Below are 18751 nucleotides of genomic sequence, written 5' to 3'. Positions count from 1 at the left end.
CTAACACTGTATGTTTCAACAGACTAACTGTTGGATACACAGTATCCACAAAGCGAACTGATTGGTTTTTCTCATTGTGGTGTGGCTGGAGATGATTTCGGTGACAGCGGGCTTTAAACGTTGACTCAACTAAAATGTACGGAGGCCGGTGGGTGTCAGGAGTAAAACCTTTTCGATTCATGTGCTCAAACTACACAATTTGTGGCCTTACATTAATAAATTATCATCTCAGATTATACATTTGTGGGCCCAGACTAATGAATCTCCTCCAGCTAATAGCGTAATCCTATCATCCTCCGTTCTTGTCTCCCTTGCACTTTCAGCTTGGATTTAATAACATTTTTATTTAGATTTTTCCAGAGATAAGTGAACTACAACATGCCAATGGCTAAGGGAGAAAATTATGTAATCACAGATCATTTAATACAAATTTGTTTTTCAAAGTAATAAAATAATGTTCTGTCAGAAGTAATTAAGCACCGAGGGAAGAAGGTGATCATTCTACCAAATTGCCAGAAATAAATATCAGTGCTGAATATTGTAATCTGACAGATTTACTTGTAAACTGAGAGCATTAATTACTTTTTAAAGGGGCACTCCACCAATGTTTCTAATCAGGTTCAATTAACCAAACAATCTGAAGGAGTGGAATATATGTTTGGGAGGATCTGATGGAAAGCTATACTAGACATAATAAATCATTGGAGCAGCTCCTGATAAATATTTCTCCTTGACTCATAGCTGACTCTGTACTATGACCAAGTATTAGGGCCACTGTTATGGGAAATAAAAAACTGAAATTTCAATAACAACATTGTCATATACTTTCATTGTTATGGATATCGATGTATAATGGTTTTATTATTATTATTTTTAAATGTACAACTGTCAAACATTATGACTTTATTTCCGTGTAAAATAGAGTTTATTCATGTCTTTTAAAATATTTTGACTTTATTCTCTATGCTTTTACTTTTTCTTGCAAGATAAAATTTCACATGCTAATATTTAGAGTTTTTCTCAAAAGATTATAACCATCTGATTATATTCTTACATTACTTTCTTGTAAGGTGTTATTTATTTATCAAATTCTGAAAATTTGTATTTTCAAGTAAGACTCATAATGTTCCGACCTAGTGTAACATTTAAAGTTTAGTTCTGTGACTGCTGTTTTAGAATTCAACTTTAGATTCAATCGATTTTTATTTTCTCCACAAAATAACAATCTGATTCCCCATTTGTTTTTTCTCCGAGAGTGGCCCTAATACTCCTTTGCACTGTTCCCATGAGCAGGTACTACAGGTGTTTGTTTGCAGCAGTAAAACTAGTCGGGCTGTTTCATTTGGTGCCCAGTGAATGTAAATGTAAAGGTGCTTCTGAAAGTGACGGGTGGAGAAGATATGTTCACCACATGTTCCTGCTGGAAAAGCAAAAAAAAGAACAGGACTATTCATCTCAGCAGGAGCACTACATAGCTTCACAACTCACTCTCCGTCTCTTTCCCCTCTCAGGTCCACCACTAGTGGAGTCTCAGTTTGCCCCGAGAGAACAGGACACCTCCCTCTGTTTATTCCACCTCTCTTGGTGGTCGATTTTTCATTCCAGAAATAACCGGTACGCGGGAGCCCCCGGTGTATTTTCTGTACAGACGCCACTTTACACGACATCAAAGAGGGTGACTGAACCGCAAAACCAACCGCCCTACATGCAGTACTTCCACCTGCTTTTGTAACTCACTCACTGTCTCACTGAACCATCTTTTATCCACGGAAAACTTTTGCTTTATTCAAGGAAGAGAATTCCCCGATTTTTTTTTTTTTTTTTTTTTTTTTTTTTTTACCTCATGTTAGGCATGGACACATCCCTGAACTCTGTAGGAAATTTGCCTCTATTTACAATAGTTGTGTTATGACAGTGATTCACAAAAACAATAGTGTAACAGTCAAACTACATATGTGACATTTGTTAATGACAAATTCGAAACACAAATATTCTACGATCTCTACACCCTGATAGCACATCAGACTTTTTTTCTTCCTGGACTTTATATTAAAAACAATTAAAATCCACCATCAGCGATCAGTCCAAACAGATACGTAAACTGTGTTTTTTTTTGTATAACTGTATCAAATGAACTGTCATGTGAACTAACTTAATGGTTAAGTGTATTTGTTTTTTATTGCCTTTCTACTGTACCTACCGACTAAACCGGAACAGAAAAAAGCACAAAGACTTCACAATAAATAGGAAAATACATTTTGCAAAATACCAAATCCACTTCTACGCGCCGTTCAAATATTTTACTGTACACCCGTGTTGGCTGCTACAATTGAATTACGTGATTTATTTAAAAAAAACAAAAAAAACAAAAAAAAAAACATTTATCGATCATTAAATCGCTGCTATCCAAACACTAAAAGACGAGTGCTTTTCTTTTTTTTTTTTTTCGCTCTCAACAAGGGTCCTCGACAGTCTTAGATGATGCTTCCTTTTTAACCTGAGAGGAAGGTTAAGTCCTCAAAGGCCCACCCCGTACCCCCAACAACCTTAACAACAGTCTCCTAGCAACAGCATCCTTCCTTGTTTTTCCTTTCTGTTGGCCCGTATGAGATGCGTCACTCCCGGATCTTCTTTGAAACTTCTTCCACTTTGATGTGGGATTTAATCATGTTTACATGTCAGGGGTTATGTGATGTTCCTGAACACACACAAAATAAAAATGGTACATCTGTAAACTTTTAAGGGAACCTGCTGTGCTTCTTTGCCATTCAAGCTAAAGAGTGTACTGATTGTGTAGATTGTGTTCTGTGTGTTTATATGTTTAAAAAGCATGTTTGTGTGCTTGTCTTCAACACAAATAAATGGTATAATATCTGTATACTGTGAACGGTAGCGAGGCGAACAGGTAAGAGACGTTTTCACCTTCAGGTGCCTCGACGTCAGCACCTGCCAGAAAGTCAAGAATCACACTAGTTGGCATTTTACAAAGTCAAAAAAACAACAAAAGGCTTCTGTGTCGAAGTCCGTTTCTCTCTCTTTTCAACGAGAGATTGTCAGTGTTTCTGTTTTTGAAAAAGTGCTCCTTGAGGGGATGGGTTGCAGGGTAGAGCGGCCTGTGGTCCAATCAGGACAGTCCATTCCTGTGGGGAATTTCTCAGACTGGGCGCTATAAAGACAAGATGGCAGCCAGGAGCATGAGGGCAGAGCTGAGCAGGAGGACTGAGGTCTGGTGCCGACCAACAGAGTTCACGTTCCTTCTCGCTGGCTCTGGTGACTCGTGACTGATGCCATCTGAAGGAAAAGGGACACAAATTTACATCAATAACATGGAAATATATAAAATGAGGTGTTGAATTTGAATTGTCTGTGTGTTAAAACAAAAATGACAGACACTTTTAGAAAGGCCGTTAGTCACACTTAAGTGAACACAGGTAACACATACTGTACATATACAACTTCAGTCAGACATACAGGGGCCCCCAAAGGCTTCACTTTAAACCTGTCAGTTGGTTTGTTGTAGACTGAATGATGGCAACTTTGCTCGGGCATACGAACCACCAGAGTAGTTTATCAGTGGAGACATCACGGTCCTTTTTGGGCAACACAGTAATAGTTTTCCCAGGTCCCTTTTGCATATTAAAAAAACCCTGTAAAAATTGACATTGCGCGTCCTGCTAAAATATATTTATTTGCTTTCTTGCTGAGGTAGATGAGAAAAATACTAGTATAATATACTAATACTACTAGTTTCATATCTCTAAACATAAGCTATACACCAGGAGGTAATCAGCTTCGCTTTGCAGAAACACTGGGTTTTTTATATGGGGTTATGTGTGCACTGTTTCTTGGTTGCGCACGGTGACTTCCTGGTATTTTCTTGTCATTTTGCCTCGCTACTGATGAATATAGGAGGGGATTGGCCATGACTTATAATATTAGCATAACTGATGTAAAATGGTTCAAGCCTGGTTAAATCTGGTACACACTATAATGAAATGAGTCACGTCATGATATTTTTGCTGGAAATAAAGTCGTGATTTTCCTCATGATTCTTCAATTCTTAATCTATTCTTAATGTATATTAATGAATCATGATTTACAAAAGGAAAGAAATCAGCAGATGTAGAAGTCATAGGAAATCTAGATCCAGAATAACCTGTGCTGATCCCACTTTATTCTGTGTCTAACACACGTGACAGATTGTATATTCCCACCAACCTCTGGGTTCTAGGGAGTTGTGACTATTGTCGTCAAAGTCGACTCCTTCCTGCACGCTCCCAGAGGTTTTCACACAATTGTCTTTGAAAAACAAAGAGATGTGAAGATTAGACAAGTCAAACGTCACTCGTCCGCAGCCTGATCACAAACTGCTGCACAACAGATCGGAAAACTGGGCAGAGCAGTCAAAACAATCTGCGACTCACTTTGAGGCCTGACGAAGACTTTGAGTCGAAGGCAGCTCCTTCTTCCTTTGTCGTCAGTGATGGAGGCTGTGGACACGTCATACAGAGTTAGGAAACAAAAACACTTCAAACACATTAACCTTCAATGTCACATATCAAAATAATTCCTTCATCCAATCTAGAGCAGCACGTTGAAGGAAAATGTCATTACAAATTAAAATGTCAGTTAAAATGTCACTATTATTACTTCACTTGAATTTTTTAATTTGACAAAAGACATCATTACCCTTTATAATCTAATTGAACAGTTTCAAGAATAAAAGCACCAGAATTTCACACCATCAGGTTTTTTGTTGTTGATTCCAGTAATTCTTACACCGATTGTGAGTAACTTCCCCTCAGACTTCAATATCGGGGTAATAATGGGTATCGAACACTGGTCTTGAATGGGTTTCTAGTTTGTACGAATTAAAAAGCAGTATGTTCCTAACCGGGTCTGGCAAACTCCATTCAGGATTGTTTTCTCGTCGTTGTGTCCCAATGGGTGTAGACCTTGGGTTAATTTTGAAACTACTGGAGCAGCCTTTAACCAATCAGTATTGACAACCATATACCCCATGTTGTGCATCAAAGCTCTACCACCACTGCCGCTCCCCTAGTCCTTGATTGGTCCACGTTTCAAGATGACTGGGCGAATCTTAATGTCATCAGGGTTTTCAGACTATGGTGCTTCTTTAGTGTTTGAAAGTCATTAATTTAACAGTAGACATTTTCAGCTCGCCAACTGTTAAGTAAACCTTTCCCCCATGTCTTTAGCAGAGGGTCTTCATGAATCCTACATTTTTGACCAAAAACCTGACACACATACGTTTTTAAAAATCGGAAAAGGATCTTGCTGGAGTACATTAGAATATACAAGAATAATTAGACTGAACTTGGAGCGTTTTGAACTGATTACACTTATTGGTTACTGGAAACCAGGTGGACCCAAGAAGACCACTAGTCCAGCCATCCTCTAATGATGACGTGTTCGTAAGTGTTCGGACAGATTCCAATAGACAAAAGAGTGGCCTTAATTCTTCATAATTTGATCAATAATCAGTAAATGCTGGAAAATCTAAGTTCAAATCGGTTTCAACATTTTTCCAATTTCACCAGCACTGCTGTCATGTTGGCCTGGGTATCAAACCCCAGTACTTTCTTGGCTTGTCTGACTAAAATGTTTCTGTAGCGCAGAGTATTGAAGTGTATAGAGCTTACGTCAAACGTCTGGTGTAATTGTATTTTGGTAGAGTTTTTGTACCAGTGCTTTTATTTTATATGTAATGAGTTTGGCTTCTTTTGTCACATGAAAAAAATGGGTTCTATAAAAAAGAAATGAAAGTAAGCTTTTGAAAAAAAACATAGTTTTGGTAACAGTAGAGTAGCTGATAAAACTTCACAATAAAGGTACAGAAAATCAGTGTCAGGCTCAACAGATTCTTGTTTTTTTTCACAGTTAACCTTTAATAGAAAACAACTGATTCAAAGATTTTAATCATCCACCTAAAATAAAATATTTATTTGCTTTCTTTGGAAAAAAAGTCTGAAAACCTCACAACCACACATGGTTCACGGAGGCCTTTGTATGATCACCTCATCTGCATCTAGAAAGGCAAAAACATTGTGTAGCCTGATTACAGAATAAGTTTTCTGATCTGACCTCTGCCAACCCACTCAACGTTCCCCATTTACATTCACGTCACAACTTCACCTGAGACCTCTTCACTCTCTAAATCTACCTTTCATTCATAAACATCAGCAACGCAGCAGAAACGAACAATCTGACAAGGTCGATTGTTTCTTCATCAGAGGTATTCCACACTTATATTCCTTTGAAATGCAGTCTAAAGAGCTCCATCTCGCTGTCTGAATTTCCCTCTCATCCTGATGTAAAAGCATTTCGGCTCCATATTTTATGACAATGTCACCCTCGTATTTCCAAGTCTAATTTGACCACGGCCACTCATTTCTGCAGATGTGTGGCATACTGTTACATTCACCTACAAAATCTAATTTCCTCTGTTTCCTGATTGTAAAAGGCAACGATTAAAAACATTTTTTGGTGCTGTGATTGTTTTGCAGAGCGAACAAAACTAATTCGTTTTCAAGTAGAGCTGGGGGCCGAGTGCTAACAGAGCGACTGAGGGTTTCTCCAGCTGTGACGAATTACTCGCACTTTTTTCAGGAGTATTTTTATGTTTTGTCCGGCCTCATCTCCATCCCACAATAGATGTTCTCTTTTCTTTTTCTTTCTCTGACATTCGCCTCACATGTCTCAATACCGTGACCTCTTGTCTCAAACTGCTCTTGATCTGACCGCACAAACACACACACAACCTTGAAAGTGTTTGGATATTTGTAACTGTGTGTTGAGTATGATTGCGTGCATGTATGTACGTTGTGGTTTCTCGAGTATGTGCATCTGTGCATGGACGTGTCCACAGTTTGTCCCCAGAGACTCTGCTACCCCGTCGCCCAGACGCTCCGTCTGATGGATTCTGGCCGAGCGGTAAATTCCTGATAAAAGTAAACCATGTCAGTGTTTCCACTGTCGCAGATGACTCGGGCTCTTATTTCAAACAGCACTTTATCAGATGCCGTGCAGCTGTGAGAGGAGATAAAAATCATCTTTAAACTTTATCATGAGAGGAATATTGGAAGCTAAGCAGCAGAGGGTGGAAATAAACGAGAGAGAAACGTTGTCAATCATACTGCTTCCGTCTGTGTCAGCGGGTATCAAGTAACTTACCTCACACCCCAATGGTGGCTGGAACACAACCAGACTGAACTGAACTCTGACTGGCCAAACTCTGTCTCTTTATTTCTTTCTCTCTCATGCTCCTCTTGTCTACTTTTTGCTTGGCTGTTGTTATCTCACTGACTTTCTTTGACTCCAATAAAAAAGTGCATTTCTGCACTCTGCACGTCTTCAAGGAGGAAACGAAGTTCTCCAACTTTCCATTCAGAACATTTGAACAATTTTATGATATTATTCAGATTAGGGCTGCAACATAGAATCATTTTGCATATAAGATAATTTCTAGATTAAACAATCAATTGTTTTGTATAAGGGCACTTTCACACCCACTTTGTTTGCCTCTGACCACAGTCCAGACCAAAGGATGAACATTTTATCTGCCTAAAAGAGGTGATCTTGGTCCAGATTAAATTGAGCCATGGTTTGGTTTATGTGCAGTGTGAAAACATGTTCTGACCAATTAATGTAATTTAAGGCAGTGTATCATCTCTCAACAAACAATAAATAAAATAGGAAGTAAAATTGGTAGCAGAGGGGGAGAAGAGGAGAGTAATTAAATAAAATGTTGTCCATCAGACAAAGCAAAACGCATAAAATTCAGAAATCTACAACTTTTTTTCTGAGGGGAAAATACGTACGCTGTTTCGCTATAATAATTATAATAATATAGTGGCAACTAAATGAATCTGTTATTAATTTTTCTCCATTCAAACAAAATAAATTCAAGATGATGTTCCACTAACAGTCCACATCCCAGATATATTCAATTTACAATGATGTAAAACACACAGAGGCGGCAGATCTTAACATTTAAGAGGCTGAAGGCTGCATCTTGACTTGATCAATAACTTTTACATTTTTCTGACGAGTAACCATTCGATCATTTGAGCACTCTTGCAGATGTGTTTTTCAAGGTCTGTGTAAAAATCCATAAAATATTCCAAGGGTATATTTACCACAGTCACTAATCAAACAGTAACATACAACAAACTGCAGGTAACCATAGAAACAATGCATATGCTTCACACTACATTGCTAATGAATTCAGTGTAGAAATAGACACAATTTAACCTGACTACATAGCATCATACTGACATCGCAGTTATAAGCTGAGACTGGAGAGTGAGAAAACGCTGCCGCTCTTTGTTTTCCTTAGTTAAAGGACCACAGTAAGAGCCTCATAATGCACCCTGAGGTGTCATATATCAATAAACCTTGTCCTGCATTGTGTTTTATGTGTTGTGGACAACTTGTTGTTGCTTTGACGTGTTTTTTTTGTTGTTGTTTTTTTTATGTTTTAAAGGTAGAAACAACACAAATTTATTTTTTATTAGTTGTTTTCTCCTTGTTGCAGAATCCTTTCTTCTTTCCTTCTGTTTTTCCATTATTTCTCACTCCTGTGCTTCATCTTTCTCTCACGTTGTGTCACACTGTCCCCCCCCCCCCGCCCCCCTCACCCCTCCTCACCCCCATACCACCTTCACAGGTTCCGACACACACGCAATTACCCAATCGTCTCTCTCCCTTTCTCTCGTGTCTGTCACTGAGGTCAGAGTCTGGGTTTTCTGTCCTCGAGCAATACAGCCGTGCTTCACCATGACTGTAACTCCAGCTCTGCCTGCAACTCTAGACTGCAGCGTTAGTCAGGTCATCCGGACACCGCCTCGCCGTGACGACGAGAAAGCTCCCGCTCACACGCTCAAACACACTTTACACGTTCAGTTATGTGCTGTGAGACTTGTGATTGTCGCATTCGCACAGTCGGCACCGGCAGCACATGTCACAGATCACTAAACAGGCCGGGATGCCGTGTAAGGCTCGGCTTTGGTGTGACCGCGTGGTGAATTAGACAGATCCTGGTAAAAATACTGTGGGATCAGATGTTTTTCTTGTGATGATCGGTTTATCTTAGGGAACAAAGCCTTTTGTCTTTGCTTCTGCCACGAGAAGCTGAAGGGGAACTGTCGGGGCACTGTGCTGCCGGGGTAATGTCATTATCGATGTAGATCTGCGCTGGCTGTACAGAGCGGGACCCGGCGTTTGAAGCACCAGGGCTTTACAGAGAGACAGTCATCTCTCTCACACAGGGAGAGCCAGACTCTCAACTGTCTCCTCTGAAAATTGGATTTCTATCCCCTGAGATTAGGATCAGGCTTCCCCCGCTCTACTGCGGCTCTATTAGAAAAACATGCCGCCCTCTGAGGCCAAGAGAAGCTCACAGCACAGACCTGGGCATCATCTCGGTGACCTTTGACCTTCTGGGACCAGTTGCAATACTGATCCCACACCAGGGCAGCTTTCCCCTCGGTGTCTGTCTGTCTGACACAACAACCCGACTGCAGGTGTCATCCATTTGACGTGGCCCCGCCCCCTCTTCCCCCCACACTCGGGGCTAATGTCGATCACCACAGAGGAGGACAAAGAAGTTTCTGTCTTCACTGAGACAAGCAGACATGACCACCCTTTAATATGTCATTTACATACCCACTTGACAGATTCTCCATCCGTGTTATATGTATAACACTGGTATGAACTATCAGCTATTGTTAGGCATTGTTAGAGCAAGACCCCGTCAACACAGAATACGACACTGATACCAGCAGCTGATAAAACAGCGTTTACTGTAAGACGGCTGGCTTTTCTGGATCTGGGAAGAAAAAAAAAACAGCAAAAGTCCATCTGGAAAAATATGTTTCTCATGAGTTAACAGGAAAGTAATAGTTTTTCTGGCATCAGAATTTCAAGGCTTGCAGACAAATTTTAAAGTCATTGGAGTTTTGGTACATACAAGTCTCCATTTAAGTTTTTAGGTTTTTTTGGGATTGAATGGACATCATTAAAATATTTAGTTCTATCATAAAAAAAAGTCAAAGGTACAAGCCTGTGGACATCTTGTTGTAGACCTTTTGGAAACACAACATTCAGTCAGCAAGCTTTTTTTTTTAAGCTTTAGCCTCTGAGCTTACAGTTCTGTTTTGTTTATTTTTCTGGCTCCAAATTTCTTTTGTTCACTCTAATCGCTTTCAGTCTCACTGGCAGAAGACGTGAAAAGCTCTAATAAACTGACTTTACACGACCTCCCCTGCAAACAGCAGAACAAGTGTAGAAGCATTTAGAAGCTAAAGAGAAAGATAACTCCCTCTGAGCTTGGTGGGAACCAAAATCAGAGCACTCTGCTGTTTTCTCTTAGTCCTGAGAATAGGTGTAGTGCTGTCAGAGGGCAAGAAAATTACTTTTATTTTCCCCCAAACTCAAACATTCTCATTCTATTTATTCAATCCTGTTGACCCTATTAAAGTTACTGAATTACAGTTATTACAAACTCCACACTTCCTGTGTCTGTTTCGAATCAAAAGCCATCTAGCTTTACAGTCGACAGAAACCTTTAATTTCTTAACAAGGCTTTTACTCTGAAACATTTGCAGGAACATGTGACTTAAATCGGGCAACAACACTTTAGGTGAACAGTCCAGAACAGCTGTTGAAAATAGCGTGATTATATTGTTGACTTCTCAAATATGATATTAAAAATAAAGGAAGACACAAACTATATCTTAAGATGCTATTTTCTATTAATTAGTTATGCATTTTTATTATTATTATACCGGGAGATATACATTTTTCTATGTTGAGGAACATGGAGGAACATTAAAAGTAAACAAAACCTCTGAAACCTGCATCTTCCCCGGCGACATGAAATGCTCTGACTATAAGGCCTTGGTATGTTCCTGGAGGTGTCTTTGCCATTTGTTATTTAATCCCGTGATCAGACCCCGTGTTCTTAGAGAAAAAAAACACAGATCCGACAGATGAGTCATGAATTTGAGTCAGCCACAGATAGTCCATATGGCCTGAAACTGCTCAAAGCCATATGGATTGTCTCCCTGCCTTTCTTTGGACCATCAATCATCATCAAAGTCTACAAGAACCTCACCAATGGAACAAATGAAGCTGAATTAGGCAATCTACGACTTTTGTTATCGACATCCAAGGACTTGCAACAACATCAACAATTGTCTGGGAGATCTATCATTAGACCGCAATTTCCCTAAACAATACAGCCACGTTTTTTTGCCACAGAGTCGAGCAGACGAGCCAATTCACACAGAGATCCAAGAAAAACATCTAGAGACGGGTAATACATCATAGTACGAAATACTGCAATAAAAATACAGATTGAGACTTAGTTAAACTCGCAGGAGGACAATCTTGATGATGTTGTGATCCCACAAGCTCACAGGAACGTCATCCAAGATGAGTGAGGAGTACATTTAAGAAGCGTTCAAACCCTTTAATGAAAAACTTTGACATGTGTTTGGACTGTTTGCTATGACATTTGAAATTTAGCTCAGGTGCCTCCCAATTTATCTTGATAATCTTTTAAATATTTCTACACTCTGCTTACATGTGGGCTACATGTAGTACATTCAGCTGATTAGACCTGATTTGAAAAGTCACACAATACGTATCAGAGCAAAGCCATGAGTTCGAAGGCATTACCTGCAGAACTCAGAGACAGGAATGGGTCGAGGCACGGAGCTGGGGAAGACCACAGAACAATCGGATATATTGAAGGTTCAAGTTGCCTCCATAATTCTGTCATGAATGAAGTTTGGAACTGTCAGAAGTCAGGAATCATCATTTAAATCATTGACCAGCCAACAGATACCAAAGCTCTGAGATTGATCAGATCAAAGCCAAATGTGTGATTTTCAGTCAGCTTTTTCAAACACCTGTTCTGGGTCTGGAGGCAACAAAGCTGCACCAGCACGGCAGGGGACGTATGTGTGAAAAAAAATAACTTTTAACCCATTCTCTATGGGACAGTTATCTTTATGTTCTTTGTTCTCCTGCCCAAATCGTACCACCTTTCCACTGACTCTGAAGTTCCTACCTGACGTGAACGGTCATTGTCAGCTAAATACTGCAAATCTAGAGTGGCGCACACGTTGTCTCATTTAGCTCATCCCTTCTGCCCCCGCAGGGCGGCGACTTCACTTATGAAAACATGCAGCTTGTTTTCACGAGTCTTCTCACGAGGAGCAGAAAGCTGAGATGAGCCAATCAGCAACAAAAGACATTCCAGGCAAGACCTCAACAGCGGAGATGTTTTGCTCCCTCTGGCTCATGTCTTGGCTTAGCCTTCAGTTCAAGGCCTTACAAAACAAAATCTGAACACTGCTGCTGTCTTTTCACAACTGTCCAATATGACAATGATGTTGATCTACTGACGAAACTTCCTAGTTGGAGCTTCATATTGTTGTAAACACTTTGTACTTGTGCTCAGACCTGAGTTTCAGCATGGATACAAAAACAATACTTTCTTGGTGCCTACCATAAGGAAATTGGAATTAATTTTTTTGCAGGAGCCTTTTTTCATTCAACAATAGAAGCCAAAGTTTTGAAATAATAAATGTTGCTTAAACACATGCAGCCATACAAGAATGTAGCTAAAATAACGAGATCTTAAATTGGCAAACTTCTTGCTAAAACAGTGGAAAAAAAGTGAAAGGACTCCAAATCTGACCAATTCTTCAATGCCAACATTCAGACTGAGGTAAGCGGTACTCACAGATATAATAATACTCTCTGCCGGGGCGGAACTCGAAGCCCAAGGAGAAGGGAGTAAAGAGCTGGAACTTCTCGGAGAACTTGAGTGGTCCGTTCGGCGACAGCGGCCGGTTGCACTCCCAGCGTTTGAAGCCCTTGGCGGTGTGGTCACAGGAGCTGTAGCCGTCGTAGTTCACCATGTAGAGGACGTAGCGCTCGGCGCGGTCGTCAGAGACCGGGCTGACGTAGTGCGGACAATAGACGTCAAGGTAGTCGTTGATGCAGACGTCGATGTGGTAATCGCCCCGGTAAAATCTAGATGGAAAGAGAGAAAAAAATATATACATTAATATATTGTAAGTGTTTATGTTTCTAAGTGTTTGAAAATTTTATTGCAGTTGTTAGAATTGCATTTATCATTTTTTTTTTTTCTGCAGGTGACATGAGAAACATATTCCCACCAACGGTTTTACACTATTCCAAGGACTGACGGTAATGCATCAGTAAAGGCAGAAGAGACTGTTAGCAATGAAAACATGGACGTAAACAATGCAGGTTTCAATGCAGAAATAAATGAATTTTGGTGACACACTAACGGTGAACAAAAATGGTTTACAAAAATCAAGGCATGGCAACTGACTGGAATCCAACATGAGGTTTGTAGCTCTGAAAGCTACATGACTAAAATCCTGTTTGCATCTACACCAAAGAAGCATGTGACCACTTACAAGACTGCATTCCATTGTGTTCACGGTCAGCAGCGAGGGCAGTTTTGTGTGTCAGCAATAATAGTAACATTGAATATTCTGCTGTTGGTTTAAGGTGATTGCTCTGCATGTTTACATGTAAAAACAATTGCCAAGACACCATCATGTACAAAACATGTTCACTGGTGATGACCTTTCTAATGATTTGTTTACCCGATGAAGATATGCTGAGTGTGCATGTTCTGCAGCAGCCCGCTTCGTGTTGTTCTCACTTTTAAGATTCAGATGCCCTGAAGCAGTGCTTTGCTAAAGGGTACATCAGGAGCAGCTATGTAAATGTGCAGGAAGTTCTTCATTGATTTGTTTGGGGAGTCTCTCGCCATCATGTCCGGCGATGATGCGTTTTCCAAAGATGGAATGAATACTGCAACACCCTGACGACAAGAGATGATACTTGAGGTAACTCAGCAAGGCCACAGCTGAATAAAAAGTTACCATATGTGCTCGGAAACGCAGGTCGGGCTGTGAAAGTCGCATCCAGGCTGGTTTTGTTTACAGGATCTCATCACGTCAGTCTCAATCATCCTGAGCCTTTTGTGAAACTCAACCGAGTCCCCCTGAAGCACACCAGCCTCAGCAGAAACCTCTCACGACCTACGCTAGTCAGTCCAAAGCCATATATCAATGTTAGCGCTCAGCAGCGATGACTTATGCTGGTGCTGAAATTAAAGTCCCTGAGTGTTACAGGGCTAATCCCCTGGTTAGCATGTGCCGTTAGCAGCTTTAAGAGGATCCCTCTGTAGAATGAGATTTTCATTAGCCCAATATGACAGCTTGATGTAGAAGCCCCTTGTGGAATCTGTGAGTCAGGGAAAATGAGGCCTGTTCTCAAGCCTCGCCTTGAAACTGCCCTGAGATTTTTTTTTTTTTTTTTTTGCCTGGTGTTTACTGTAAACCAAGCGGACAGGAGAAAGGGGGAGAAAAAGTGCAACAGCGAGATATGCCAGGTATTCATTCCTGAGGAGAGTGATTGGAAACACATATTCCCATAGGCGCCGTATAAGGTTGCATTTGTGAGGCTTTTAGCGCAGACAGATTAGGCTTGGACAGCCGGCTGCTTGTGTCTCTGTAGCTGCTAATGGCCCGCGGTTCAGTATCACTGACATACTGCGGATGTCTTCAATACTCCACCTCTGTTCATTGACACAGTGAGGGCCATCAGGGGAGACGGGGCCAAGGACCGTGTTGGAGCATGCGGCAGGCTCATGATCCGATACGGGCGAACTCGCCGGATCTCCACAGGGGGTTCTGCTCTGAATTCTAACTGGGCTGACCACAGATCTGATATTAATCCGACTTCTGCTCCTTGCTGAGGGACAATCAGCTGATCTGAAGCCAGGTGGGGCCGAAAGGGGGGGGTCGGGGTGCAGCTGTTGCTGCTGACATGTACATGTCCGGGAGGCATGAGTAGCATAAAGGGAGGTGTGTGCTCACCGCGGCCTGCTGGGGGTATCAGGTTGTCGTTACACGGATTATAAATGTGCTGCAGGATTAGTGTCCATCCTACCGGGTTTGTGAGGGCCGCAAATGAGTGGATGTGTGTGTTTGCACGATAGCGGGGCGTGTGGGTGTCTTGCGGCGTCATCAGCTATATTCTAATCTTTTTCTCTCTCTAATTATAGTCTGGTCAAATGTGAAATCAAAGTCCTTGTTTTCTTTCCTAGTTTTTTTTCTCTCCCCTCCAGCACCAGCTGAGCGCTTTGGCTCCAGGCAGGCCCAGCATGGCCCCTCTTTGCCTCGGTTTCAGCGTGGCTTGCTGATATTATGACTACCGGGGTCAGCCGGCTTCACAGTATCATGTCCTCAGCCACAGGCGCTGTGGGAGAACCTGCTTTGTCCTCCTGTGTCTTTACTAAGCTGTAAATGTTAGCAGCAGCCTCGTAAGTATCAGTGGCTGTCAATTAAACGTGACCCAGGAGTAACAGCTAAGATTAGTCCGGATTAAGAAGAGTTTCTAACTAATGCCTTTGTGAGAGAAAGGTGGGAAAAAGTTTGTGAAAGTTACGGTGACACCGCTCAGACCTGGATATTTGTATTCAGATACGTCCAGACGTGTGTATGTGGAGTCGGGCAGCGTTTACTCCGAACATCAACAAGCATCTCCAAATGAGTCTCCAGTGACTGATTAGATTTCACCTCTGCACTTATTGGAAAGCAATACGTACTATCATCACTCCCTCACTGTTTCGGGGCAAGAAAATCAAAACAATAAGTCACTGCTTCAGTCGTTCACTCAGCTTTTTAGATTCAGCTGTTTTTCAAAAAATCGTGGAAGAAGTAAATAAGTTGTTAGATATTGGAGCTACTTTCTACCAAAGAAACAGTTATTATACAGAAATAGTGGCACTTTCGATGCAAAGACAGGTTGCTCTCGTACTCTGAAAGCTTTAAACACCGAACAAATCACCTCAAAATCTGTGCAAACAAAACCAAAACTATTTGCACTGACGGATTCCACAAGACGTATATGAGAGAATAAGAAAAACATAACCAGGGAGAGCAATAAAGACAAAACTTAATATAAACTCAAGAAAGAAGAATTTAAGAAGAGGTTTAAGAAAGAGAAGTGAAGTCAGTGAAAGATCTACAAAAACAATAATGTGAAATATTACAATATTGTTAGTTTTATTTCAACAACATATTTTGATGGGATTCTGTGATTCTTTGATAAACTGGTGTATTTCAATTTTATAAGAGCTGCTCACATTGCATTCTGATTATTGTGATTTTCTTTCTGAACCTCTTCATGCATGTGATACAGCTGTAATTTAACCGATAAAACCACAGCATTGCAGTTACATGTTTGCACAAAAGACTCGCGCCATAATAAATTACAACTTCACAGCACCATGTCAGCGAAACAATATAACAAAAAGAAATAGGCAGAGTATGAAAATGTACTTCAGTCATCATAACCACACTGACAGAAAAGAATCGTCTCTCATGACAAGTTTCAAGTGCTGCTGAGTTGTATTTCAACTGTTGGTCATGCTGTCTGAATCCCGTCCAAACCTTCCAGCCATAACGGATGAGTACAGACATTTTACTATACAGAATAATAAAGGAAAAAAATATGAAATGTTCAGAATTAATAAAAAGAAATGTGGGGAAATGTTGGTTGTAGTGTGACAAAAGCAAGAAATACAGCCCCAACATTCCCCAGACACATGGGAGTGGGTGTTGTTGCAGCACCCTCGGCACCCGTCTCTACCGCAGGTATCACTGAAGGCGACGGGTCTCGGTGTGGAATCCCTTCAACAACAACGGCGGCTCATATGCACGACACATGATTGACAGAGGTCAGTGAAACCATTCACAATAACTTGCAGCATCCCTGTCTGTCTGCAAATTCTGTGATTCTTATTCGTGTCTTGGGTACTTTATTTTCGCCGTCTCTTCATGGTCAGACCATCAGACGTGGAATTGAAATGCAGGGTCAAACATGGCCGAACACGTGCAGCGGACAGGCTGCGTGTGGATTGTAGGTGTTTACTGGAAAACGCTCAGTGAGAGTAGCAGGAGCGACAACAGACGAGCCAGATGTTTGCCAGATGGAGAATATAAGGAGGTTCTTGAGTGGCACAAGGGAAATATTAGTAAGAACACAGATTTGTAAACACAAAGCCTGACTTAAGATGTGGAGAAATAGATGATGACTTTTGGTTTCTCCTTTTAAGCTAAATACTTTCTCCTGCTGATCTCTACTCTGATCTCTTCACTGAGACTATGAAAGCATCCGTCATCCCACTGTGGGCTGGACTGAAGCGTGAGAAAGAAACCTTTGTTCGTTTACCCAGCCTATAAACCTTTAACGGAATTTGCAATTTTCTTCATTTTCATTAACAGCAAGATTTATTAATGTTTTTTTCTAAATGCCTTTGTTGTTATAGGCTATTTAGTGAGTCCTTAAGCCCCCACCCTGGGCCGTTGTTCGGAGCTGCAGGAGGTGGCGAAGCCTGATCGAGAGTTTGGTGGTTTGATAGCGGGAGCCTGAGAACGATCAGACTTTGGCAAAAAAATAGAATAAAACGTGGTTCTACAGTTCAGTGTCAGTTATAAATGTGTCACAATGAGCCACTAACAAAATAAAAGCACCTCAGTCCATTTGTCTTGGGGATTAATGATCCCTGATTGGCTGAATTACTCAAAGCCAGTTAGAGGGGCTTATCAATGAATCAGTAACCGGAGCTCTTGACAAACCACACTATGGATAATCCCTCTTTTCAGTCAGCTCCCACACTTGTTTGCTTTCTTTATCCCCATCTGTTGTGCTGCTGTTACTCTGAGGCCTGGCACAGGTAAAACACGGCACAGCCAGTTCGACACAGAGAGGTTGGAGATGGAGAGGAGAGAGCGGGAGTGAGAGGAGAGAGCGGGAGTGAGAGGAAGAGACAGAAAATAATGTTTGTTATTCTCTATTTGTGGTTTAATTTGATTTTTTTGCAAGTTGCCTCTGGTTATTAACAAGTGTTTATAAACCCAATACAACTCACTGAACTCTGTAAGAACTTTGTCTTTCTTTGCTCTCTATTTGGTTCCAGATTACAAAGCTCTTTCAAGGAAGTGTAAATAAACCGTAACACTTTTGTTTCCAACACAACGCTTTAAATAATGTTTCAAACCTTCTTCAAGCTGTCAGGAATTACATTCTTCTGGAAACAAAATTCTGCATGTATTTACTTTTTCATTGTATTGGCATGAATAAAAAAGGGAAGGCAAACACATCTGGTTTAGCTTCATCAGGAAGTCACATGTTGTCATATTTAAACATTTTGAGTCGGAAATGCACTGGCATCGGCTTAAATAAAGACATTTACAGAGCTGATTTAAAAAATAATAGCTTATGTCAAAAGTTTTTTAACTACTTTTAAAAAATGTAAACAAAAATAAATAGGTAAATTACTGTAAAATGCACGGTTTGTAAGTGAATGGGATCAAACATGATTTCATAATACAAGTGGGTGTTTAGCTGATATCTGAAACTGTCCAATGTAAAATCACCCAAAGTTTCTAAAAACACACAAATAGTAAAAATACCAAGTACAGCACCTCAGTGTTCTCAACATAGCTACAACCCTGAATGAAAATACGTTTTAAGTGTTCTAGCCTTTCAGAAATTCACAGATGATTAAAAAAAAGAAGTTCTGAGAGGCAAAGACAGGAGGAGCGAAGACGAAGGAGAAGAGAAAACAAGATAACAAGGAGGGAGCGAGTTAAAAAAGAAAGAGGAG

The 18751-nt window shown here is 40.7% G+C and overlaps 1 protein-coding gene across 1 annotated transcript in view; it reads right to left on the bottom strand.

Moving 5' to 3' along the window:
• Nucleotides 1–1187: 1187 nt before the first annotated feature.
• LOC138625296 (ephrin-A5b-like) overlaps nucleotides 1188–18751 on the bottom strand; it is a 79600-nt gene continuing 62036 nt past the window's right edge. The window contains exons 2-5 of the mRNA XM_069706122.1: nucleotides 12776–13068; nucleotides 4425–4490; nucleotides 4219–4299; nucleotides 1188–3291 (exon numbers count right to left, since the gene is read on the bottom strand). Coding sequence (XP_069562223.1) covers nucleotides 3167–3291; nucleotides 4219–4299; nucleotides 4425–4490; nucleotides 12776–13068 — 565 coding nt within the window. The 3' untranslated portion in view covers nucleotides 1188–3166. The remainder of the gene's footprint in view (nucleotides 3292–4218; nucleotides 4300–4424; nucleotides 4491–12775; nucleotides 13069–18751) is intronic.

Source organism: Brachyistius frenatus, unplaced genomic scaffold (assembly GCF_029030835.1).
Source record: "Brachyistius frenatus isolate BFR_SWC_R1_liver_20210118 unplaced genomic scaffold, ASM2903083v1 Contig_3, whole genome shotgun sequence".
In the NCBI taxonomy this organism is placed as follows: domain Eukaryota; kingdom Metazoa; phylum Chordata; class Actinopteri; family Embiotocidae; genus Brachyistius; species Brachyistius frenatus.
This window is presented reverse-complemented; position numbering and strand designations above follow the sequence as displayed.